Genomic DNA, 26,937 nt, shown 5'->3' on the forward strand with positions numbered 1-26,937 from the left:
ACTAGCTTCACACTGATTTCTTTAACACTGATGTGTGTTTTTTTTTCTGAGCAGCTAAAATTTTACACACAATATTTTTTTAATTATTTGACAATTTGGTTGTGATGTACAATAAAATTACTCTTTTCACAAATATGATTTTTTTTCTTTTTTTCAAACATCACATCTCATGTTTCATCTCAAGAATGTTGTTCATTGATATACTTGACTCCTTGTACATAAAGACCAAGTACACTAACTTTTGAAAATAACTTGTAAGAGGCTAAAATTTTGACCATGATTGTCATCGTACTGAGGGAGCAAACTGTAAAAACTGATATAAAATGAATTTCATATGATAAATATCGAAATGGTCTGATGGATTCTACATGTTAATGCTGAAAGTCTGGGACAAAGATAAAGCAAGAAAATCTATAAGTAGGGCATTTGAAAAATAAAATGATGAAAGTATGTTAAAAAAAAACATTTTCCAAGACTGTTTTAATGTGACATTTAAACAAAACAAAATCTGGAAAATGGAATCTGTAATAAAAATCAGCCCCTGCACATAAAAGTGCCTGCAGTTGAAGAAACATTCAAAATGGCTAACAAGCCGTGGTTAACGGAAACCTTGTGTTTTCCCCTCTCTCATCTGCCCTGTTCTCCAGTTTTTTCCATGTCCTCTCTGTCCATCTCTTTCTGCCTTTCTCTCTGCCCGACGTCCTTCTCTCGTCTGTTTTTGTTTTCCAAACAAGGTTCCCTTTACAGGAAATTGTGTATTCTGGAAGCATTCAGGAAGGCAGAGAGCAAGTTTCCTGTTGGAGCTATGGTCACAAAAAAGAAAAAGAAAAGGAGAGAGGAAGAGAGAAAGCAGGGTTGGGAGGGGGGGTAGGGTGAAAGGGGTTCAGTAATGTCCGAACTGCTGAAGAAAAAGCAGACACTTATTCCTCTCCCCTCCCCTCGCTCCTCTGCCCTCCCCTTTGCAAAAAGTTCTGACATTTCAAGCTTCCACTCAACAGCAGCACTATGACCTCCTGAACAACGTGGAGCAAAAAGCATAGATAGATAGACAGAGAACAGGAAACAGGTCTTCTTGGTGGGACAGAGGCTTTGTGTCATAACCTTTTCTGTCAGACGCTACACAGACTCTCACCTCACGGTCTGTACAAGGGAACGAGGGAGGAGAGACCCTGATGATGAAGTGACGTTGGGCGTGTACCGCGCTCCAGAATTCTTCGCCCACACTAGCTCTTTGGTGGCTCGGTCAAGATGTGAGTGGATGATTTCTTTTGTTTAACACCGTGGACTTCCTGATTTGGGGGTTTTCTTTCATTTTTTTTTACTTTGACCACATTTCCTACTTCCCATCCCATGCGTTGTGGGGCCAATGGTTGATTTGAAGGTGTATTTGCTCTGATCTGGATAAGTTACTGAAGCCTGATGAAGAATAAGGCTGCCAAGCTGAAGTTCAAAAGGAAAGGAACTGAAAATGCATTCGGCTGTGACTTGAATGAACATCTGCAGAATTCAGGACAAGACGGTAAATTCCTCTTTTCCATACTCACTCCTCCTCTTGCCATTCATATAACGGCTGCCCCTTCTTTCAAAGCCCTAGCAGTCATAATAAGTTTTCTTTATTACGAACCCACACCAGAGCAGCAGCCTGGGCCTCTGCGTAAACATTAGCTACGTGTAATAAACCAACACCCATTTCCAGTGCTGCTTGGGTGATGTGTCTATGCTTTTTGTGCTATTGAAACAGAAGATACTTTATGTTACAAACTTTTGAGTCCTTAGGGTGGACGCTTATCCTCATGCTTAAAACGTGTTACTTTAACTTTTAGGTGTTGTCTAATATATCTCCACTTGGAAATAAATCTGAATGTAATCTTAGCCTGACTAGTTATGTAGCGCTTTGATTTACCAAATACACATGAAGCCATAGAAGAAAATCAAGAGCAAAGGAAATGTTCAGAGGAAGAGGAAGGGGGAAAAGAGGAGGAGAAAGGGGGAGGACTAGATTTTAAAGATATACTGTTCATGGTAAATGCTGACATACTGTTTATGAAATATCATCAAAAAAGTAAGGAGCACATTCAAGGCAGTTCGTCTCAAAGTGAGTGTGTGTTATTGAGGATAATTATCACAGTAAATGCAGTATTTTGATAAACCATTGGACTTTCTGTATTTGTTTGCTCAGAGCAGATTTGTTCCCAACATAAATTCCAAAGTGTGTTAAGATGATGAATTTTGATGGATATTAACCACGACGGATCACATCTTTATGCAGATTTTCCACTCAATACCCTAAGCCTTAACATTACAAAAGACATCACAATACTGATCTCAAAACAGTGTGATGCCACCCATAGTTTAACAGATCCATGTGACTTAACCGAGTTCATCTGAAGTCTCTAACTGTGAAACAGACTTTTGTTTTAGATCCTGTATGCTCACGTTTTCATCATTGTGACAGACACAATTACCATAAATGCTCTCAAAATATTTTTCAGAAAGAATTTGGTTCATTTTCTGTGTTGAAGTAAAATTATACTATTTTTAAATATTCTAATACAGTTTTTTTAAACTAAGAAAACCCTATTTTTAACAATTAATTAATTTGTACATAATTCTTTATTGTGACAAATCAGTTATTAAAAAAAAATAAACACAATTAAACAATTGATTCCTCCATTACTTAAACATCTTGTGGAGACACCTTTGGTTTACTCACTGGCAACTTTTATACATTATATGAACATTAACCATTGTGTGATATCAAACCGTGTTTCCAAAAGCACTTTCAGGAGTGAATACAAGTCAGAATACATTTTGAATAAATTCACCCCGCTGAAAGGCCTGCTTATTCCACGCATTTCTAAGACAGTTTTGCAGGTATTGCTAAAGAAGCCATGTGTAGACACCAGTAACAAACCAATCTTGAAGACTAGCATCCAAAACATATGATAGTGTTTACAGTGAGATTTTCATGTCAGATGCCAGCATCTTACTAAACTAAAGCAAAATTGATCAATAACTGGAAGACATCTCTGCCGGCAAGTCAAAATGAGAGCTTTCCTCATTCGTCTTGGTCTCAGAGAACAATCATTCATTCATCCATCCTGTTGGAGGTCTACACTGCATCCTAAGCAGAATTTCTGAATAGCAAATGATCTGGGTTTTCCCTAAATCCCCCTTTTTTTTCTTCTACTTTATTTAAAATCTCTTTAATGTTTTTTTGCTTCGTTTAATTTTCTTTTAAAAAATTTTATGCTTTTGCTGAAGTATGTACTGTATTGTGTGTGTATGTGAGGATTTTCAATTACTAGACTGATCTCTCTAGTTATAGTTGATTGATTGATAATGAAAAGTATGAAAAGTTGTGAAAGTTCTTTTATACATATCTCTATGATACATTTAGATGAAAGCTTTGTGCTTCAGCTTTTAGATAAGGGTAGACTTCCTCAGACTCTGGATGGTTTATTGGTTCAGAGGTGCTGGCTGCTAATGTTTTGGTTACATTTTATTTTACAGTATGTGTACCTACAGTGTTTTACCCAAGAACTGGGTACTGGGTACTGGGTAGTATAAGGTAACCATATGGGGTAGGGTTAGGTTTAGGGTCAGTGCCTAGTATTTACCCAGTTATTGTAAATGCTATAATAAGTACATAATATGTACATGCGGTACAGGACTGTAAAATGTAAAAAACTGTAAAAAACGTGCTCCCAATGTTTTTTTCCTAAGAAGGCTATTTCATTACTTTAAATTAGTAGGAATACATTTTTTATAGTGAAGCACTTGTATTAGCCTACTTTCATTTCTTTTGCAAATGGATTATGACTCAGTGGTGCTCGGTAATTTAGAATTGAGACTACTACTCTATTTACCGTACTGTACATGTCCACATCTACCAAGCAAGAGAAACACCCTTTCTGAAATCCAGTCACATGTTATGAGAGCAAAATTTTATTGACCATCGCCAATAAAATACTAAAATGAAGTATCCGCTGTGGTCTAGTGTTTAGTGCACATGCTCTGATATATGGTGCTCAAGTAGGCAAGATGAGTTCTAATTTGGCTTCCATAATTTCCTGATCCTGTATCCTCCCCCAAAACAAAAACGGAACAACAAACCCAAGAAGCCGTGGTTTACAGTGAATTTATAACAGCTAAGTGGCGTTGATAGGCATGATGCGAAGTGGAGACAAAACAAAACAAAGCAAATATAATATAATGATCTTAATAAAAATATTATTCTTCCACCAAACAATGTAGTTCTTCAGAAATGGTTGTTGTTTCAATCATAGATATGTAGATGCCTCATTAGTGACTGTTTCTATGGGCCGTGATACATTAAATCGATTCAAAATTTAGTGTTTAAACCCTTTTTGAGCACTCCCGAACACTGTACAGTAACTGTTGTACTTCGGTGTAATTTGCATACATATTTAATTCTGAAATGCTGGAAGGTATTTAAAAGAACAATACTTCATAACTGCTCCACCACAGCGACTGGGAGCAGAAAGAGAAGCAAAGCACGTAAACATTCGAAATGGGTCTTTATTATGGAGGCAGCAGGTATGCAATGCAATTTTAAAATGTGTATTATCATAAACAGATATATACATAACTATATCGTGTATAATTATATATACAACTATAGCGCAACTATTTTCCTAATTTTAAACAGGAGAATAAAAATAATTAGGATTAAAAATGATAAAATATGCTTGGAATAGTAAAAATACATTTTTCATAATAACTATTTTTAAATACATTTTCCACAATAATAAGAATAAATTTGTAAATAAAATTTATTTTAATTACAGTAGACAATTATGCGACTGGCCACGTGAGCAGCGTGTTCCCGGGTTTGTAGGATCACAGATCTCGCTCCTCCACTGTGAATAAATTGCCGTCCGAATCCATGAGTTTTATCACTGAGGTGATATGTAAATGTATTTTTACAGACGTCCATATGAGAAACAATTACTGTCCGAATCGGGCTAAAGTCAATGGGGTCTAAAGTTTCAAGGTCCAAAAAGGACACAAGGGTAGTGTGAAAGTAATCCATACAGCTCCAATGGGTTCTGAACTGATAAAATGACTTTATCTAACGAACAGGCCAATATTTGATTATTCCCTTTAAAATCAAATCAAATGGCATTGCATTGATAACATCAAACCTCATTGGTTCTTACCTGCTGGGACGTCATGACACAACCCTACCAGAGAAACTACTGACATCACCGTGTTTGATTAGGGAAATAAGCTGATTGGAAAATGGATAGATGGATGGATGTACAGTATACTGTACACAGTGAGGCCCTCAACTCAAATAGTCTGTTTTCCTTTGTTTCCTTCAGTTTCATGTCATGACATGGTAGAAAGAAGCAAGTAATTTAAAGTGATAAATATCAGGGTTAACAATGTATAGGCTGTTGTGATATACCTTAAATACGTTAGCTCACTGTGATTATTTCTAAACCTAAACATATTAACAAATATATCTAAAGTTTAAAGATATCATGGCTAAAGGTATGGCAAGGAAGTGATGAAGTTGGGTGGGAACTTTCCAAAGGGCTTTTAGAATAAGAGGAAGTGTCATAAGTAATACCAGCTGCAAGGCCTGGGTGTGTCAGGTTTCCTCTGAAACAAACAAACCATTTTTAACTTCCTGCCCAGGCCCACCTTCTCCACAATAAGCGGCCTGACAGGATAAAGGAAGGACGGTGTAATAGTACTGTAGTCTACATGAAACACTACTGTTGCAAAGAGACAACAGAAATGTACATACAGATTATTTAAAAGGTTAATGCACAAAGAATACAGACTTTAGTAAATATGTTTCATATTTTGAAAAAAAAAAAATATAACAATTGATGACTTTCTGTATGATACGGAACTGTAAAAAATATCATAGAAAAGAAGTTCAAATTTAGGGTAGTTATAAGTCTCTCTTTTGCTCCTGGGTACATAAAATTGATATTTGCTTCAAAGTATTACCTTTAGGGTAAATGGAGTTGGTTTTTATTGTCCTTTTCTTTTTTCAGTCATCAAATACAATATCAAATGTGTCTCCTCTAGAGTTTTTCAACATTGTCTCAAACTGTGCTCAGATTCTATAAGCAACAGTAACAGATTTCATTATGTATAACTCCAAAACTGTCGCCCAAATGGTTCCAAATAATCTGAGATATCTTATACATATTAATTGTGTATAGCTAGCTAGCCTGTTCTTGTATGCCAATTGTAACTGGATTTGTGAAATTTTGCACACAGTTAGAAAGCAGTCTTTTTAAATTTTCATAAAAAATACTTTTCCATAAAGCTCATCGAGTCTGGAACTGATGATGATACACCAAACCGTTCACATTAAGTGCATCAAATAAAATATCTCCTTACATTTGTTGGGACTTGCAAAGTACAACAATACCAAACATAAACTACTTCAGCCAAATGTCGTTCGTCAGATCATAACAAAACCATTGAATTAATAACGTTTTCTGTACAATGAAGTAATGTTGAATTATTAAAGTTCATTTACACAAACAACAGAAAGCTGGTAATATTTTAATCATCATTAAGCATATGTTTTACTCCTGTTTACATGTGGTTCATTCAGTCATTCAGTTTTCTCTGAGACACTGCTGTATGGCATCTGAGGCTTATATTTCAATTTTTTCATTGCCCATCATTTTGCTGTATTTGATGTTTGACTCATCGCAGGTTACGTCATAAACCAGGGTCCTTTATGCATTTATGCACATGCACACTCTTTAAAAACAGGTCTGATTGTTGAGAGTTAAAATATAAAGAATGAAATGCATATATTTTTAAATGGAATTTAAGAATGAAATAGAATGCACTCATGTAAGCTTGCTTATTTTGCTCAAGAACATGATCTATTTAAGTCCACGCCTTATGCTAACAAGAAAATATGCATCCACGGGCTGAGACCTGTAGTTGCAGCTACACAACTTTGCGAATGTACGTATAGTTTCAGGGAACGACAATACATTAACTATTACACTAATAATGCTTCTGAGAAACGCACGCCTCAAAGGCTGATTCATATCGTAGGGAAAATTAAGATTTTTTGGGGGGTTTCTGCATACTGAAGGAATGCCGCCAAATGAAATATGAATATCCATTCATATTTTTATGAATTGGTTCAGTCTGAGGACACAAAGAAAAACTGGCAGGATTAGGCCATGCACTTGCAGCACAACAAAATATGAAAATGGCTACATTTTACAGTTGTTCCAGTTGACTTCAAAATGGACATGCGATTCTTTTAGTTGCTATCATATCATTGAACTTTTACGTATGTATATATACATAATAATACTCAATCATTAAACAATCATTTAAAAGAATAGTTTATAATTTACTCAGCCTCATGCTATTCTTAACTCAAATGACCTTCTTCCTTCTGAGGAACACAAAAAAATATATTTAGCCTGATCAAAATTTAAGCAATTATTCACTTGAAAACTGAAGAAAGTGTATCCAAATCTCACTAATGACCCCTATATTCAAACTTGGTGCATGTAGAGGTGTCAGGTGCTAAACACCACTGGTTTTTAGGTGTCTTGACTGATCATGACACTGTTGCCGATACTGTTATTTAGGGTAACACTTTAGAATAGGGAACGCTTATTCACTATTAACTATGACTTTACCCTCAATAAATTCCTAATTTGCTGTAGTTGGTAAGGTAGTTGTTAAGTTTAGGTATTGGGTAGGATTAGGGATGTAGAATAAGGCATAAAGATGTACTTAATTAGTACTAATAAATGCTAATATTTTAGTAATATGCATGCTAATAAGCAACTAGTTAAGAGACCTTAAAATAAAGTGTTACCTTATTTTGTTATTTTATTTATCATGTGGGCTCAGAAGACTTGGGATGTAGTGCACAAGACATATATGCTTCTATGATTTTTTTTCCCAGACATATATACTGCTAAATAACTTTGATTCTAATACTTTAACGGTATTGTATTTTTTTCCACTTATGTTTAATTTTGGGTGATTCATTTTAATACTTTTAATAAATACATTTTTATTGCTGAATCATGAATTTGTCCTTTCTTTCTTTTTGTCTAGTTCCTTATGTTCTGAAGATGTGTGCAGAGTTCATAGAGAAACATGGGATTGTGGATGGAATCTACAGACTCTCAGGAATCACATCCAACATTCAAAAACTCAGGTGGGCCGATTTTTAGACTCACCATATCAAACATTATACAATAATGTTGCATAAAGGGAACTGTTTCCTATAATACCTGAACTTGTGTAAACTCTTGCTTAAATCATTTATACAATCGTGTCTTTGTAGTTAATATGTGTATCTCTGTGTGTGCATACAGACAGGAGTTTTGCTCTGAATCCTGTCCTGACCTCACTAAAGAAGTGTATCTTCAGGATATCCACTGCGTAGGCTCTTTATGTAAGCTGTACTTCAGAGAGCTCCCCAACCCTCTCCTCACCTATGAACTCTACAAGAAATTCACAGTAAGTTTGTAAGATAAAAAAGGGATGGGCTAAACTAGAATAGCAGAATAACAGATTGCATATAATACAATAGCCTAGGATTTTAAATAAAAAGTTATTTTTAATCCCCCCTCAGATTATTTGGATATAATGTTTTCCCCCCCACAACAAAAACTACAGATTTATGTATCATCTTACTAAGACATTTAAATATTATTGGGAGATACTGTATATAGTAACAACTGATATTTATGTGCATTTTATGTAAGTCGTCTGTTATACTGTTATAAAGATCTCACTGATTTAAATTACAAGCTATCACAATTTCATCTTACATTTTGGTAATATAAATATCAGCATCTGCACCAAATTGCATATTTTTGCTATGTTTGAGCCTCTGAATAAGACTGAGGTGTTTCATGTAGTTGTACAAATAATAGTAAACAAGTTTAAGATTAGCTCCATCTGGACCACTACAACCACCAACTTAAGACAGTTATTAGCTTCCAGGTAATCTGTAGTGACCATAGTGATCCATAGACATTCATTAAAAAAATGTACCCATGGATCCAGGAAATAATGATCCTCCATTTGTATTTTCGTTCAAAGGATGCAGTGTCAGTTAAAGAGGAGCAGGAGCAACTCCGAAACATCAGGAGTGTCATAAAAGAACTTCCTGTTTCACACTTGAGGTATAGCTGACATTACTGAGGTTATTTTCTTCCATGGCTTTATTCTGTAAGCTTTATCTTTCTTTATTTACTGACATGCCATTCCATGTCACTCCCACGACTTTCTATCATGGAACACAAATGGTAAAAGTTTGAAGATCTATCTATCTATAACCTGAATTCCGGAAATGTTGGGACTTTGAATAAAATGAAAACTAAAGGAATTTCAAATCACATGAGCCAATAGTTTATTCACAATAGAACATTGATAACATAACAGATGTTTAATGTGAGAAATTTTAAAATTTTATGGACAAAATGAGTTTATTTCAAATTTGATGCCTACTACAGGTCTCAAAATAGTTGGGACAGGGGCATGTTTACCATGGTGTGCCATCTCCTCTTCTTTTCAAAACAGTTTGAAGACATCTGGGCATCGAGGTTATGAGTTTCTGGAGTTTTGGTGTTGGAATTTGGCCTTATTCTTGCCTGATATTGCTGAAGAGTTTGTGGTCGTCTTTGATGTATTTTTCATTTTTTGATGCACCAAAAGTTCTCTATAGGTGAAAGATCTGTACTGCAGGCAGGCCAATTCAGCACCCAGACTCTTCTACTACGAATCCATGCTGTTGTAATAGCTGCAGTATGTGGTTTTGCATTGTCCTGCTGAAATATACAAGGCCTTCTCTGAAATAGACGTCGTCTGGAGGGGAGCATATGTTACTCTAAAACCTTTATAGTTTCAGCATTCATAGTGCCTTCCAAAACATGCAATCTGCCCATACCGTATGCACTTATGCACACCCATACCATCAGAGATGCTGGCTTTTGAACTGAATGCTGATAACACGCTGGAAGGTGTCCCTCCTCTTTAACCCGGTGGACACGGCGTCTGTGATTCCCAACTAGAATGTCAAATTTGGACTCATCACGGGTATCCAACAAAGTTCTTCATCCTTGTCCCTTACGCACAGATTTCTCCAGTTTCTCTGAATCTTTTGATGATGTTATGCACTGTAGATGATGAGATTTGCAAAGCCTTTGCAATTTGACATTGAGGAACTTTAGTTTTAAAGTATTCCACAATGTTTTTCCGCACTCTTTCACAGATTGGAGAGCCTCTGCCCATCTTTACTTCTGAGAGACATCTTTTTTATAGCTAATCATGTTACAGACCTGAAGTCAATTAACTTAATTAGTTGCTAGATGTTCTCCCAGCTGAATCTTTTCAAAATTTCTTGCTTTTTCAGCCCTTTGTTGCCCCCGTGCCAATTTGTTTGAGATCTGTAGCAGGCATAACATTTGAAATGAGCTCATTTAGTGGATAAAAGTGTAACATTTCTCCATTTAAACATTTGTTATGTTCTCTATGTTCTATTGTAAATAAAATATTGGCTCATGTGATTTGAAAGTCTTTTAGTTTTCATTTTATTCAAATTTAAAAAAGCGTCCCAACATTTCCGTAATTTGGGTTCTATCTATCTATCTATCTATCTATCTATCTATCTATCTATCTATCTATCTATCTATCTATCTATCTATCTATCTATCTATCTGTCTGTCTGTCTGTCTGTCTGTCTGTCTGTCTGTCTGTCTGTCTGTCTGTCTGTCTATCTGTCTATCTATCTATCTATCTATCTATCTATCTATCTATCTATCTATCTATCTATCTATCTAAGAGCACATGCACACTCCTCAAAAACAGTGCTTTCATTCTCTTGACAAACTAACAGATGTTAGACCACATGCTCCAACCACAGGTCAAGAGCTCTAGTTCCAACCACACATCACATGCTGTTTGCAAATGTTCATTGGAACTGTGATTTCAGGAAAAATTATGGAAAAAATGGATCTTCGCCAGTTTATAGTTGGCTAGTGATACTTTTGGGAAATGAACCCCTGAACGAATCATTCACAAATGAGTCTGATCCGGTTCTGCAGGGGAAGATTATTACTGTATAATGATTTACATTTCAGTCTGTTAACCAGGAAAAGGTACCTGATGACTGAAAACTTGGAAAAAAAGACATTTTAACTACTTTTATTGTGCTTGCTTGAAAGCTCTATTCATTGTAATTGCATAGGAAAGAGTGATCAGTACATTAGCCAGATTGTCTCCTGTTTTCCACAGAAAAAAGTCATAGAGATTTAAACTTTACAATAAGGTGTTACATTATTTAACACAAACTAACTTCTACTGAACTAACATGAATATGAACATTTTTAATAACAAATGATGTAAAAATATATTGTTCATCGTTAGTTAATGAATTAACTAATGGTAATACATTTGCCTTTATTGTAAAGTGTTAATGAGTAAGTGACAAGATCTTAATTTCTGGTTCAAAAGGTTGAAATTTATTGTAATAAAAAAACATATCAAAGAAACTACATTAACTTACCTTATCTGAAATGAACAAATGATGTGAATTACTCTGAAGTAATAAGATTAAATATTAAGAGATTTGTTTCTATCTATCTATCTATCTATAGAACTTTGGAATACCTCACCAAACATTTGGCACATTTAGCTACCCTCAGTCACCAAACCAACATGCATGCTCGCAATCTTGCTCTGGTGTGGGCTCCAAATCTACTTCGGTGAGTCTTGCAATGGTTTTACTTTCATTTTATAAACCAGTTGTCCATTGTCTTCATAATTCTGTTCTCAAACATGATTTTAGTGATAAAAGTGATTATACAGTATATGACGTCTACAGTGAACTTGCAAAAGGTTAAACTATATACAATTATATAATTTTTATATTCATGCTATTATTATACTTACATGCGATCTGTTGCTGATTATTGATGATGAATGGGATATTTTCTTTAACGGCATTCATGCTACATGCTATAATTCCTCACAAAAAATGATTATTTTATCTATCACCATAAATCATTTTCTAAGTGCTCTCTTTTCATTTTGGTATAGCTCCAAGGAGGTAGAGGTGCCCTCCTGCAATGGTGATATAGCATTTCTGGAGGTGCGGGTCCAGCAGTCAATTGTGGAGTTCATTCTCAACCATACTGAGCAAATCTTCAACCAGGATGTTCAGCCATCCAAGTCCAGAGAAGGTATGGCTTGCAAGTAACTGGAGCAATGTAGTCACAGTAAACACAGACAATGCACTGTATCTCTAAACAAACTCAGTGGTTGGTAAAGATGCCAGATGTTGTTCATTTAGCCATAAAAACTTTATTAAAAAAGTGAAGCCTGTAATTTTTGAATGACAAGGGAAATAGTAGCAAGAAAAATTCTCATTTTTATTGTACATCTGGGCATATTCTGTAACCATGCTGTACAAATCAAAATAAAATACAGTAAGGTGAATTAGCATACAGTTGAGCAGAGCGTAGCTTATGCTCAGTCGAAAGCCATCCAGTCTTACACAGCTTGTGATGATTTGATCAGGGGATGTGTGTTTGGTTTAGCCCAGCCTCCTAAAGCTCCTGCTTTTACTCATGTTCCTAATTAGAAATCTGCCTAGGAGTGTGGTAAACAGAAATGAAGTATGCAATATTAGTATGAAAGCAAGTCAAATTTCTGAACTGCTACACTATAACATTTTCCTCTTTGCATAAATTAATAATAACTTGAAAATTTGTTTGACTGTGCTATTCGTGACAGCTGTGATGATAAAGTCAGGAAATGGGTCTTACAATTGGAGTAGGTGTGTACAATAGCATGAGATCTGTATCCAAAAATGTAACAACAAAACAATAGGCAAGACGTACAAAAAAAAAAAAAGCAAACAGCTCATGTCTGCACACACACATACTTGTTGATCACAGTGTTAAAGGTGTATTCAGTACATTAATTCTACCCAATGTGTTTTGAAAATTTTGAGTAGTGCAGTTTTATGATCAACTAATACTAAAACTATTAAAAAACTTTAATTTTTTTAAATAAAGCTGAAATATATAAATATTCATACATTAGAACTGAAATAAGCTTATGTTGAAGGACTAAAACTGTAAATAAATTAAAACTTAAAAAAGTAAAATACAAACCCATTTCCAAAAAAGTCGGGACATTTTTGTATAGAACAAGAATAAAACCAAGAAACTAATTTGTTAATATTCTTTCACATTTATTTAACTGGCAAAGTTAAATACAAAGTAACATTACTTTGTAGTAAAACTACAAAGTAATGATTTTCAAAAAAACTGTTGGGACAGAGTCAAAACATAAGTGAAAAGATTATAGAATTTTAAAGTTAAACTGTTTGAAACATTCCGCAATAAGCTGTGAATTGGTAATATGTGAGGGTATCATGATTGGGCAAAAAAAAAAAAAAAAGCATCCACCAAAATCTCTGTCTTTGCAAGCAAAGATGGGTTGTGGCTTACTGAACTTAATGAAAACCACTGAAAAATATTTCTCAATGCAAGATTGCAAAGGATTGAGGTCTTTCAACATCTACAGTACCGTAGGGAATCTGACAAAATCTCAGTCCATACAAGGAAAGGCAGGAAACCTCTGCTGAATGTGCGTAACCTTCAAACCTCAGATGGCAGTGCATAAAAAACCATCATAGCACTGTGTTAAATATAGCCACGTGGGCTCAGGAGTACTTCAGAAAACCATTGCCACTTAACACAGTCCATCGTTGCATCAAGAAATGTGACTGTAACATCTGTTAGGGAAGGAGAAAGCTGTACATCAATTCTATCCAGAGAAGCTGTCAAGTTCTCTGGGCCCAAACTCATCTCAGATGGTCTGAAAGCCAGTGGAAATGTGTGCTCTGGTCAGATGAGTCCATGTTTCAGTTTGTATTTGGGAAAAACAAACATTGTGTTCTACATGCCAATGACAGGTACCATCCAGACTTTTATCAGGTGCACAAGCCAACATCTGTCATAGTAGCCCCAGAACATTAGTGTCCACAGCGTGGATGATATGTGTGAAGATACCATTGGTACAGGCATATAGGGACTGTAAAGAAGACATATGCTGCCATCAAAATGACATCTTTTCCTGGAAAGTCCATGGTTATTACAGCAAGACAATGCCAAGCTTCATTCTGCAAATGCAACAACAGTGTGGTTTCGTAGACAGAGTGAATGCAATTGACTGGCCTGCAGTCCAGATCTGTCTGCTATTGAAAGTATATGGTAAGTCATGAAAAAGAGAATCAGACAGCGACGACCACAGACTGTTGAGCAGCTGAAGTCTTGTATCAAGCAAAATTGGGAAAATATTCCACTTGCAAATTAGCAGGTCAAAAGTGATTAAAAAGTGTAAGTTAATGCAACACACCTGTAAACATGCCTCTGTCCCAACTTTTTTGAAGTGTGTTGTAGCCATTAAAATCGTAATGTATTTACAAAATACAATTAAGTTGGTCGGTGGAGATATTTTATTAAATTTTTTGTTAGTTAAACAGAGGTTAAAGAGAATTAACAAAGCACAGATTTTAGTTTTGATTGCATTGTACAAAATGTCCCAACTTTTCTGGAAATGGGGTTGTAAAACAAACAAACCAACAAAAAAGACAAATACACAACAAAATGACTAAAAGTCTAACTAAAATTAAGACTGAAAATATAAAACAAAAATATTAATAAAAAAGTATATAAAGTATATGAATGAAAGTACATTAAGAAACGTATGCAGTCATTACTTGTTCAATCACTTATAAATGAAGTGTTCAGATGTAAAAGCCTCTAAGTGCCATTTGAAATGTTCGATTTTTTATTGTATTTCTTTATATTGTTATCAGGCTTCTATGTGTAGGTTCAGTAATTTCAATTTATTGGCAATGAATAGGTTCTTTTCATGGCCATTAAAGTGAAATAACTGAACGTAAACATAGGAACTTGAGAAAAATGCTAATTTTAGAAGAACATTTCAAACGGCACTGTAGAGGCTTTTGCATCTGAACTATTCATATACTGATAGAATGAGGTTTTGGCCTCTTTTAGTGATGCAACGTATGTTACTCTCAAGACAAGTTACATCTAACTGGTTTTTATGGTTTTGTAGGCCCTAGCATGGCTTGTGGGGAGAAGTACGCCACCTTGCCTGCCAGCACACAGTGTGGCCCCATGAAGCTCATGAGTCTCGAAGAGGCGCAGGCTCGCTCTCTCAGTCCCAACCACCCAGCAATGAGAGAGAGGCAAAGAGAGAACAGCCTTCCAGATACCAGCACTGCTGCAATGTATCATACAGTAATAGATCTGTCTGACAGCAGGTGTGATTTATGCAAGCCTACACACACTCAATATGTAACCCAGTATTGCTTGACCCAGAAAACAACATATCTAAAAGATTTTTCATTTTATTAAATTTAAATTTTAACATTTTCATGACACTGCCAAACATTCATTAACCTTCTCACAATACAGAAGAAAATTTTCAGGGAAATCTAAAAAGTGGAAGTCCATCTTCAGTCTTGGACGATCTGTCATCGACTCTAAAGGGAAGCTGAGTCGCAACGGGAGTGTGTTTATGAGAGCCCAAAATCCCTCAGGTAAGAAAGAGACAGAAAGGAACTTTCTAGTGTCTAGAAACACAAGTTCCTAAAAAAGGGAAGACACAAATGAGGAGGTGCAGCCAGAAATAAAATGCCACATCATGACATTTCGGGCCATCTACAGACATCAGAGCAACAATAATAGCACAACGTTGCTCTTGATGTCTAATGAAAGCCTTACAGATGGCCAAAGCATCATGAAGTTAAAACTATATTTTCACCTAGAGAATGAGTAATGCTGAAGGTAAAACACTGAATGACTGTCATTTAATTAAATGGATTTTCATATTGGTCTGTTTCTGCAAAACAGATGACTTTTTTTTTTTCTTTTTGCTTAAATAGCATTTTTACTTGTTGCTAGAGTCAGAAAACATGATGCATATTTTAAAAAGGCATCACCATAATAATGATGCATTACAGTAAGTTAAAAGAGAAAAATAAAGTAACATTTTGGCTTATGTCTAAAGAAATCGATTATGGTAATATTTACAATAAATAATCTTTTGACTTTGTATAAATGCTTTTAGTATTAGGAAAATAAATATCTTTTATTAACATTAAATCAAAATTTGAAGTTTGAACCAAAACTCTAACTACAATTTGAGAAAAACTAATGCATTTTACTGTAACACTTTACAGTTTTTTTCTTTTATTTAGTCCAAAGTATCTTTTTTTCAGTGCAGAGTAAAGAAGAATAACAAATAGTATGACAAGTTTTATGTTTGTTCTCTCTCTTAAACAGAAAAACCTGCTATACGGCCATCCAAAAGCATGGACTCTCTCTGTTCCTTCCAGGCAGCAGGTGGGGCTAGATCTCAATATCTACAGTACACTTACTTTACTATGCTGTCATTTTGCAGTTGGAGCTTTTTCTGTCTTCTTTTTTTTCTAAAAAGATTTAAAACTATTTTAATATATAATAAATGTATACAAGTATATATTTATATATAGATACATTACATATTAAGAAACAGTAAATTAATACTTATATAAAAAAAAAACAGCTACATCATCAAATTAACGAATTGCTTTAGAAAGAAAGTTTAATGCTTGATATGATTAATTCTACTAAAAAAAATTGTTTAATATTGTCTTATATCATACAAACACATTCATAATTTTTTATCTTTGGCTAACGAGTGAAAATACTTTTTGGGGCCGCAGTAAATTTGTGGCTTTTAGGTGTCACCACCAGTTTTCTCTTTTTCATTCCCATTTAGATGACGACAAAGCACCAACAGAAGGAAGCAATGGCATCTTTGTCCCAGTTCTAAAATCTCGAACCCTGGACTCAGATATCGACTACGATCTGAACAAGAAGGATCAAAAATGGGACTTAGATCCTCATACTGCATCCGGAGGATCCCTGAATGAGAAAAGAGAAGGAGCATCAAATGCCTCCTCTTCATCTCCATCTTTATCCCCACTGCAGAAAACTCTTCCAGAACAGCTGAAAGTTTTCAAAGGTGATGACCGCAGCGGCTGCCAGCCCACATCTCCCAAAAATCGTCGGATGCTGTATTCTGCATCTGCCAGTAATGGATCTAGACCGTCTTTTCCTGGCAGCCTGTTTCCAGAGTCATCGCCACGGCACCAACGGAAGGCCCTCAACATTTCTGAACCCTTCGCAGTGTCTGTACCTTTGCGTGTGTCTGCAGTTATTAACTCTAACAGCACCCCCTGCAGGGCACCAGGGAAAGAGCGGGACAGGGGTTTGGGGGGACTCTTTAAGCCCACTAAGGAGGCTGGACCTCTGGAACCCCATCGCAGTGAAAGTATTGGCACTGCTGGATTGCGAGTCCCCAGCAGTGGGAACTTCACATTCACAGACTGGGAGACTGGACTAGCAGGTCACACCAGCAGTACTGGGTACAGAGAGAACCCGCTCAGTGACAGCAGTGGAGGCAGCGGATGCAGTATCTATAGCAACAGCAGCTCTTTCCCCGTGGAAAATGAGGATCAGACTGGGGAAAGAGATACTACAGATGCGCTCACTCAGGGGACAACAAAGAGTATGACAATTGTAGTGTGTGCATGTGTGTGTGTGTGTGAACATGAAAGTATATTTTGATTTAGTGAGAATTATTTTAAATCTTCTTCTTTTGAACAATCAAAGTTAATCGCTGACATATTCTTTCATTATCATATTATCAGATTTACTAAGCAATCGCATAAAGTAGAAAATAATTCAAATCAAATTTGCATTTGCAAGTTGATTAATTAAATGTATCATTGACATTAATTAAATGTCAATGATACATTTAAAAAAACAAAGTTAATCACTCACATACTCTTTAATTATCATATATTATCAGATTTACTGAGGAATCAGATTAAGTAGAAGATATTTCAAAACTACATTTTTGAAGCAATAATGTAAAGGTGAAGTGTGTAAGGTTGTAAATACCGTGGTGCTTTCAGACATTGCTTTGTTTTAAATCAACCAGTGGTATGTGTGTTTGAGCAGGGACTAGATTTTTCAGTAATGGCATATTGGGGGAAGTGTTCGGGAATCACATTATTTTTGCAATTCTGTCTGGTGATGCTACTGCTGCAGAAATCATACACGGCACACTTAATTCTGCTACCCTAACTGATAATATTATATTGATTTCTCTGAATCCTCTCAGGCAAGGATGCAGAAGTGAGAGAGCTGATAGCCAGTGTGGAGAATTTTGAACCTCAGGTGTCATCTGAGACTAAAGAAATTAAGGAAGAACTGGAAACTACATCAGTGCAACAAGATATGGAAAAATTGGACAAACTGGTATGATTTGAATTGGTAAAACACATGGATTGTGCCCATGTAATTTTAAAAAGATTGAAATACTATAGTAGTACAATGGTTCCCAATGGGACCCACTTGGAAGCCTCAGAAAATGTCCAAGGGATCTAAGGCAGGATGATTTCCAATTGAATATATTCAAATGTATATTACATCAAAAGTCGGGGGAAAGCTGAATGGCCAAATAAGGGCCTTGAAAGTTAAGAACCACTGAGATTTATACATCATCTGAAAGCTGAATCAATAAGCTTTCTATTGGTGTATGGTTATGTTAGGATATGACAATATTTGGCTGAGATACAACTATTTGAAAATCTGGAATCTGAGGGTGCAAAAAAAAAAAAATCTAAATATTGAGAAAATCACCTTTAAAGTTGTCCAAATTAAGTTTTTAGCAATGCATATTACTAATTAAAAATTAAGTTTTGATATATTTACAGTAGGAAATTTACAAAATATCTTCATGAAACATGATCTTTGCTTAATGTCCTAATGATTTTTGGCATTAAAGAAAAATCAACCATTTTTAAATCAACCCATACAATTTATTTTTGGATATTGCTACATATATACCCCAGTGACTTCAGACCGGTTTATATATATATATATATATATAAGGGCCATTCTACAGAATTGGTCCAAAGTCAAGAAACATCTTGAATTGTTTTTTCCAAATTGTATAATATACAAGGTACACATTTCTATTGTGTGTACAATTTGGGGAGAGAAGTATTTGTCCTCTCCCCAAATTTGTCACTACTGAAACACAGTAATAATAATTTAATTAGAAGGGTCATATTGACCTATTAAGATTTTGCTTACACCTAGATTGTACTTTTTTTTTGTTGCTATTTTATAAAAAAAAAAAAAAAAAAAAACAGAGGTAAATCCATAACACTTACATTTTTAACAATATTTCAAGTGCAATTTATGAGACTTGTTGTATCTTGAATACATTTTTTCTTTGTAAAAGGCAAAAAGTTGATCATACTGATTTCAAAGCTAAGGATTCATTAGTTTGAATATACATTGAACCAAAAACTATCATAACATCTTAGCTGATAATTGAGTATACTTCTGAGCCTAGCTCAAAGATGCTAATCAACACATGGTTAGCCAGCACAGTTCTGAGCAGTGGTATACATATAAAAACTAAATGTAATGGAATAACTCCCAAAGAAATGTGCTTAATTGCAGAAAAAGGTGTTCTGTAGTGACGTTCTTTAAAGTTACACAGACATTTTAGACATTTGAACACATTTACCTCAAAATGTGGGTGGCACAATGGACAATGGAGGGCCTTGAAAATTAAGAACCACTGTACTATTACTAACTCCCAAGAAAAAAATAAGAAACTATTCTTGAATAGAACTACTGTTCTATTCAAGTCCATTCATTCCTAATAGGAATAAATTCAGAATTTATGAAACTACTTAAACTACTTTCTTGAAAATACATAATTTTTACCTTGGAAATATTATTGGAACAAATGTCTGTAACCAGACCCCACTTTTTTTCTCATTTTGGTTCTTTCTTTGTGTTTCACAGGAAGTAATCAAAAAGGTGCCATCATCTGGCATGCATCAAAAAGTTTCAGTCACTGAGGCTGAAACAAACATGCCAGATGAACAGGTAAAGCCCAGCTTCACCAAGATTACTGGAAACGAGGACTCTTGCAAGCTAAGTGCCCAAGCACAGAGAAGAAGTAGTTTGCCTACCAACACTGCAGCATCAAAGGGACTCTTTATAGACCTTACCAAAAATGTAATGTTTGATCATTCTGGTGCTACTACATTTAATTCTGTCATGAAGCATTTCCCTGAAAGATTGTTGTCATGTGATGGTAGCTGGAATTACTTGGATAATGATGTTGACAGGACAGACCACAAGAGCCTAGGGTTGCAAACCATAATAACAACCAATCTAGAACTTTCCCCATTTCTACACCTAAAGGAAACAGATATTCTCCAAGATGCAGAGCCATGCAGCGAAGAGGAACTAAGAACAGATCCTGGTAAGAAAGAAAACACTTCCAAAAGTGACTTGTCGGATAATTCAAGCTGCTATGCAAAATCGGATGTTCACACATCTCGTCAAGCGGGCACAAAAGAATCATTAGTATCAAAGGACATTTGTGAAAAAGAAAAGGAGGTTAGTGATGAACCCCAGAAACGTGACTTAGCAGGAAGAATCAAGGGAAGTTTAGAAAGACTCTCAACTTGTCCGAATGAACATCACCACACACTGGAAAGTTTTTATCAAGATGATGTAGACACATGGGGGAGTCATTTGGGTGGTTTGGATCAGGTTGAACCATGGGAGGACTTTTGTTCTGCCAAGCAGTGGGTAACCAGCCCTTTGCACTCACCAAAACTTGAGGATCACTTACCTACGCCAAGACAGACCATGCCATGTCTAGCAATTCACAGCCAAGTTCATGACAATCCAAAAGTGGATGACTTGCCCGTCAGCAAGAAGGCTGAAGCTAAAGAACCAGCTGTGCTTAATGACATTACATCATCTCAAACAGAGGGTGCTGTGACAGCTGCCTGTGAACTTGGAAACTCTGACTTCCCAACAGGAAGCAAAAATGCAGGCACAGATGTAGCTTGTTTTGCACAGATAACAGAGCATTTTGACAGTGATAACCTCAAGTGGATGGGAGACAAAGATGACAGCAAACTGGAGATTCCACAGGTTAAGATATTGAAGACATTCACCGATCCAGATGATACTACTGGACTGCAAAACATGAGCAAAGCAAAACGCTCTTCTCCATCTCAGAGGTTTCATCGACAAACATCCCATGAGTCCTGGATTGTGGAGAGAAGTCACGAAAACATTAAACCCAAACTCAGGCCATGCTCCCTTAACCTTGATTTAGGACACCAAGGTGTCAGAGACATTTCAAATAGTCAGTATCTGAAAAGTGCAAAACATTCAAATGCACAGGAATGGTTGACACCTGAAGCCAAGCATAGTAGCTCATCTCTAGAGTTGGAGCTATTCCTCAGTGGCTCCAAGGCCCCTGTGCGACGCAACTCGGCACCAGTTAGCGTGTCATCAGTTCGTACTGCATTCATGATCAAAACTTGCAAAGCCAAAGCTGTTCCTGTTATTCCACCAAAAATTCAGTATAGCCACATACCTCATGCTCTACCTGAGGGGAGCACTGATCAAGTCAGTAAAAGTACATCTGAAAAGAAACTTGCTAAGAGCAAGTTGGGAAAAGCAGGTTCTGCACTTCCCCTCCAGAAAGTCAGAGACCACAAGGAGGATGTGCCAAGCAGTGAACCACCATCAGCAATCCAAAGACAGATTCCCATGAGAAATGCAACATGCAATGAGAATTACAAACCAACCTCCATTCCAGACCTTCCAGTGTTGAGAAGGAAGCGATCGGCAAATGGGGACACATTTATGGATCGTCCTAGACCTGAGCGCTCATCGCTTCTTCAGAGATCGTCCTTCAGAAATCGTCCAAGACCTCAAAGTCTCATCCTGTTCAGCCCTCCATTTCCAATCATGGACTACCCTCCAGTAGGGGATGATGGTAAACTAGTCCTATCTCCTATTAAAGCTGAAGCGTCACCATTTGACGTCTATTCAAATGAACTAGCGGAAAACCTCAAAACTACTGAGGGGGTAACCTTGCGTAATAAAATGACTTTGCCAAAGAGTGGACAAAGGCTCGAGACCTCAACCAGTTGCTTTTACCAGCCACAAAGGAGGTCAATGATATTCGAAAACAGAAGTAACAGGCAAATTGAATGAGATAAGACTGATCCATTACTGGCCATCATGCAATAACTAGCAAATTCTTGCTTATTAATTGTGACCGAGTGTCAGTATACCTAAAAACACACAATGATGCTTGGAAATCAAGGTGCCGTTAATCCTGATAATACAGATTTATAAGTATTAAGCTTTGTGTAAAATGCTGCTGCTAAGGATTTATATCAGAGATTTTTTCTATATTTGCAAGGAAAACTGAAACATGTCTTAGGATAAACCTGGGAAACTCAGCAGGCTCCTCCTGTCTATGTAAATACAGACTGTACACGCATGTCTCAGTTTAAATTTACTTCATTTCCTTCATGTGGAACGCAAGGTCTTAGTGTCTGTTATTACTTTATCATGATCAGAAATATTTTGTTCACAACTGGAGTGATTTATAAATGATCTACAAATCCGCATGATAAGAAAAAAAAAGCAGTTTCAAAAAATGACAAAAAAATATATATATACTTTTATTTATTCCTTATTGTCTTGTTTTGTCATTGTCATACAAATCTGTACTTATGTAAGTCCATCAAGAGTAAAAATCAATTTGTACAAATGTTTAAAGTAAAATTCCAGTGGTTTGAAGATAGTTTAAGGTCAATGTTCTTGAATAATTCAAATGTTGTTTCAAGCTGTGTTTTCTCTTTTGTAGATACATTATTATATATTTTCAAATCTCCTGATTACTTGGTTAACAGAAATGTATGAAAAAAAAAACATACTGAGGTCTCAAAAAAATAAGAATATAAAAAAATGTCCATGTTTTATAGAAACTGTAAAGCATAGAAGTCTTGACCATGTATTTTGAAGAAAGGCAGAGACGAGGATGAAAGATCATGATGATGACATTGTCAGTTGTGTAATCAGACAACACTAACCTTGTAATATGCTCTTTTTGTATTCAATCAAATTGGATTTATTGTATGTATACTATTCTAAACAAAATAATAAAAGTATTTCACATGTAATGTGCACACTGTGACAAACACTTAAGCATTTCAAATGACAAATGAAGTTATTTCTGTATAGAATTGTTTAAAATTATAATGTCATTTATAATGCATATTCCTATTTACTTAATTTTCTGTAATAAAGGTAAGATAAGAATAAAGTAGTTCCTACATATACAGAGTAGGTTGTGCCACTTACAGTTGTCTAGTAGTCAAATATAAATCATACAAAACTGAAGCAATCATCTATAATACAGAGTCACAGAAATGTATAATTATATAAAATGTATATAATAAAACTAGTATATAAGTAAAGTGGTCCAGGGAACCAACTTGCCTCATGTTGTAGCTGTTTCGTGTCAAGGGTAAGTTGAGTCACTGGGGAATATAGAACAATTTACATTTGAAATTAAACAGTGGGCATACTGTCTATGACAATAAGAATCACGTTCATGTTATGCTGCAGAACAATATTCACATTTTCATAAACTAGCTAGGAAATACTTTAATATTCATAATATTTATAGTGAAACAATTTTCAACATTTTAATAGTATTTGCTGTAGTTTTAGCATTTCCCACAGTTGGAGGCAATGCTCAGTTATTACTAGATAAGTCACTGACACAAAAAATTATATATACCCTGAATATGTTGTAAGTCAAACTGAATAAGCGTCTGACTTTCTAAATGTATGATCATAGTCTTAGCTTTCTAATATGCAAAATATGAATGCAAATGAATGCAAATAGACAATGTTGCTGTGAAGATATTTTGAACTTATTTTTATTTACAAATGAAATGACTGCATGAGATACACCCGTCTTGAAACACCAGATGTTGCTCTAGAGTAAATATACAGTAGATAACTATAGAAACACACTGTAATAAGACCCTACTATAAACAAAGACTTCCTTTACTTATGCATCCAAAATCCACCATTGAAATTCAAGTACAGTGCAAAAGCCAGCTACTTTTGTCTAGCTAGCATTTTATTGATTTATTTTGGAGAAGACTTGCATAATGTCTTATACATTCATGTCTTATGTCTTATACAGAAGTTGCTTTATCTTATAAAACATAGTTAATTCATAAAACAGTAACAATCTGAGAATTATAATTCTCAGATTCTGTGTCTCCAAAATCCAGAGAAAGCCTGTCAGTAATTCCTCTGGTAAATATGTTTTTTTCACATTTAATAGCTCCAAATTGCCACTTGAGTACGTTCATTGAGATATTTAGGTCAAAGACAAAAACAAACTACATTATTAAGATTTCAGCATTGTTTCACTGAAAATTTATGCTTTTAGATATAAAAATTGTGACAAAACATGGTAAATTTGGAGAAAAAAAATCTGAAGACAGTTGCTTGGAAACAACCATGTAGTCACGGAATGACCTGCAGCAACCAATACACCTTATTTAAACAAATATATAAATAAAAGACTATACTTGGATTCAATTTGTTGCAAAGCCATTGTTAGTTTGCTTTAGAATTCATTATGATTTCACAAATGTGTTTCTTGACTCATCGCGGATTTTGATCTTCATTTGCACCTGCAAAAGTTTTTGTAAAATCAACTGTGATTAGGATGTTTTACAGCTATTCAAAAATGTCACTTCTTATTATTAAACATAATTTATTTAGAAAATTAAACCTGTTTATAGGGCCAGGTAAATCAGTATGCATTATATTTCACAAGCTCTTTCTCTTAAATCAGACAGTCATATGGTCATATGCCTCTTCAATATACTTTCAGCAAGAATTATTCATAAAAAACCCACAATTTCTCAAGTCAGACAAGACTTTGGATATCTATATAAAATAATCTATATAATGACAATGTGTTGGAAAGTGCAAAAACAAATCTTATTAAAAATACCTGTTCTAACATGAACTGAAGTGGATCGTCTGGTCTATCAAAAACCAGTTTCTCTGTGATGTCCTGAAATAGCACAAATGAGACTATGAGTGAAAAATACAACGAAGAGTCGTTTTTTGTCCTGGATGTCTCTTTTGTTGCTAAAATAACATTTGTAGTTAGTCAGAGCTCTTTTTGTTTTCGTAATACTCATAAAACAATATGTAGTTTTATTAAATAAACCGGAACAATGCAATATTAGCATGCTAAGTCTTTTTTTTTGGGAGGGGGGGAACTTCTATTAGTGCTCTGAATTGTCCTTCGCCATTTTGTGCTAAGCAATTCATCACTGTCTCCCATTTTCTTCGTAAGAAAAATATATCAGTAACTGTTGCTTTGTTCTTTCTCACCTGGAAGATCTGAAGAATACTGTGAGTCTCCATATAGTTAACAGAGCGTTCATAAGGGTCCGTGAACACTGAGCTAGTACGAATGGTCTCCGCACTCTCGGTGATAAGCGCTTTTTCTGATAGACCTGAATCTGCCATCTCATAAAGTTTATACTGTTGTAGTATAGCCTACAAAAAACGATATACACCAAAGGTGAGTTGCGACGTGTACTTTCTCGCAGTATTATTACTCAAATAGCCTAGTCAGCGTTCGCTCTTTAAGAAAGGATTTCAAGTGCATTACCTCTGTTTAAAATAAATACCAAACTTTGTCTTTAATCCGTTTTGTGTTAATACAGAAATTGGACCGCATATCTCGAACACATCTAGAGCAGGACTGTTTGAAATGTCACCCTGTAACCCCTAGCAACTGTATACAAAGGCGGGGATGATGTCATTGGGCACAGTTCCCCGGGACAGCGCCTTTGATAAAGAATCGTGAGGGGTCTCAAAAAGGTTTGTTGGAAAAGAAGAAAACTCCGTTCGCTTTGTTGAAACACCGCTTCTGCAGTTAATGCCAATTTTGCTATCTATTTTTTGAGAAAAGCAGACCTCAGAAGACCTCGGACTAACGTTTACAATAGTACTGACAAAGGGAAGGAGGGGCAAACCGCCGTTTCTAGGTTGCAAGTCGTCCTCAGCTGACACCTCGGCCTACAATGGGTGCATTTTATGTAGGGCAGACGGTGTTCGTGTCCCCCGGTGAACCTCTCGGTTAAACGTTGCTGTTCATGTTTATAACCGAAAGGGGGAACTCAATATCAAGAAAAGCGTGCTACCAAACCGGAAACCTCATACTAGGAGGAATGATATTATGGAGGCGAGGGATTGTTACATGTGACGAAATATTTACGTGAGCCAAGGTCGAGCAGCTTTTAACAAAATAATATATACGCAAGAAATGGCTTATTGCTTGTAAATGTGTCGCTTTGAACTTTTAACATCACAAAATCTGAGTGGGACGTCCTAAATTATAATTACATCGCTGCCAATATCCGGACACGAGAAACAGTATTCAAGATTCACTGTTCATCATAACACGATCAATCGTTTGAAGGATTGGTTTCTTCATATATATATATATATATATATATATATATATATATATATATACTGTCTCACACACACACACACACATATACACACAGAATTTAACAAAAGCAGCGCGCCTGAAAAAAATTACTTAGTCTCGAAGGTTGATTATTCCTCGTCTAGACTACAGAAGACCGCGCGCACGCGCACGCACACACCTGTCATTGTCTAGACTGGGGGGAGTCGGGGGAGGGGGTGCTCAGTGTAGCTGGGGACTCCTGAGCCACTATTGCATTATTTTGTGTCAGTCACAACGGCTCTGTCAACGTATTGGTGAAGAAAAAAGTTCGGTGTCACTTTTCACGATCTGATTGGCCAGCAATACCGTCAGCAACTCTCCTTACGTTTCATTGAGGTCAGCTAGGGACGTTAAAAAATAAATAAATG

At 35.7% G+C, this 26,937-nt stretch overlaps 3 protein-coding genes across 5 annotated transcripts in view; 2 read left to right on the plus strand and 1 right to left on the minus strand.

Moving 5' to 3' along the window:
- The first annotated feature begins 1,220 nt into the window (after positions 1-1,220).
- arhgap31 (Rho GTPase activating protein 31) lies at positions 1,221-23,199 on the plus strand. Its single transcript, XM_079418273.1, has 12 exons — positions 1,221-1,519; positions 8,095-8,197; positions 8,358-8,502; positions 9,091-9,173; positions 11,646-11,753; positions 12,088-12,230; positions 15,142-15,349; positions 15,504-15,628; positions 16,374-16,433; positions 16,852-17,643; positions 18,262-18,398; positions 19,965-23,199. Exons 1-12 carry the CDS (start codon positions 1,420-1,422, stop codon positions 22,188-22,190), a joined length of 4,230 nt encoding a protein of 1,409 aa, XP_079274399.1. The 5' UTR covers positions 1,221-1,419; the 3' UTR covers positions 22,191-23,199.
- On the minus strand, positions 12,334-26,046 carry tex55 (testis expressed 55). 3 transcript variants are annotated; one of them, XR_013784291.1, is made up of 5 exons: positions 25,703-26,046; positions 25,420-25,587; positions 25,031-25,093; positions 23,487-23,527; positions 12,334-12,639 (listed from the first exon to the last, which is right to left on the minus strand). XR_013784291.1 is itself a non-coding variant. In XM_079418292.1 (4 exons), exons 2-4 carry the CDS (start codon positions 25,555-25,557, stop codon positions 24,648-24,650), a joined length of 258 nt encoding a protein of 85 aa, XP_079274418.1. In that variant the 5' UTR covers positions 25,558-25,587; positions 25,703-25,834; the 3' UTR covers positions 23,908-24,647. The 3 variants fall into 3 exon arrangements, 2 of the variants coding, with proteins under 2 accessions (XP_079274418.1, XP_079274419.1); XM_079418292.1 differs by lacking the exons at positions 12,334-12,639; positions 23,487-23,527 and adding an exon at positions 23,908-24,704 and having other exon boundaries at positions 25,703-25,834; XM_079418293.1 differs by lacking the exons at positions 12,334-12,639; positions 23,487-23,527 and adding an exon at positions 23,909-24,704 and having other exon boundaries at positions 25,420-25,823.
- Positions 25,758-26,937, plus strand: part of LOC306870842 (zinc finger and BTB domain-containing protein 20-like) — a 57,467-nt gene continuing 56,287 nt past the window's right edge. The window contains exon 1 of the mRNA XM_079418276.1: positions 25,758-25,914. The gene's annotated coding sequence lies outside the window, so the exon portion shown is untranslated. The remainder of the gene's footprint in view (positions 25,915-26,937) is intronic.

This window comes from Barbus barbus, assembly GCF_936440315.1.
Source record: "Barbus barbus genome assembly, chromosome: 6".
Classification (NCBI taxonomy): domain Eukaryota; kingdom Metazoa; phylum Chordata; class Actinopteri; order Cypriniformes; family Cyprinidae; genus Barbus; species Barbus barbus.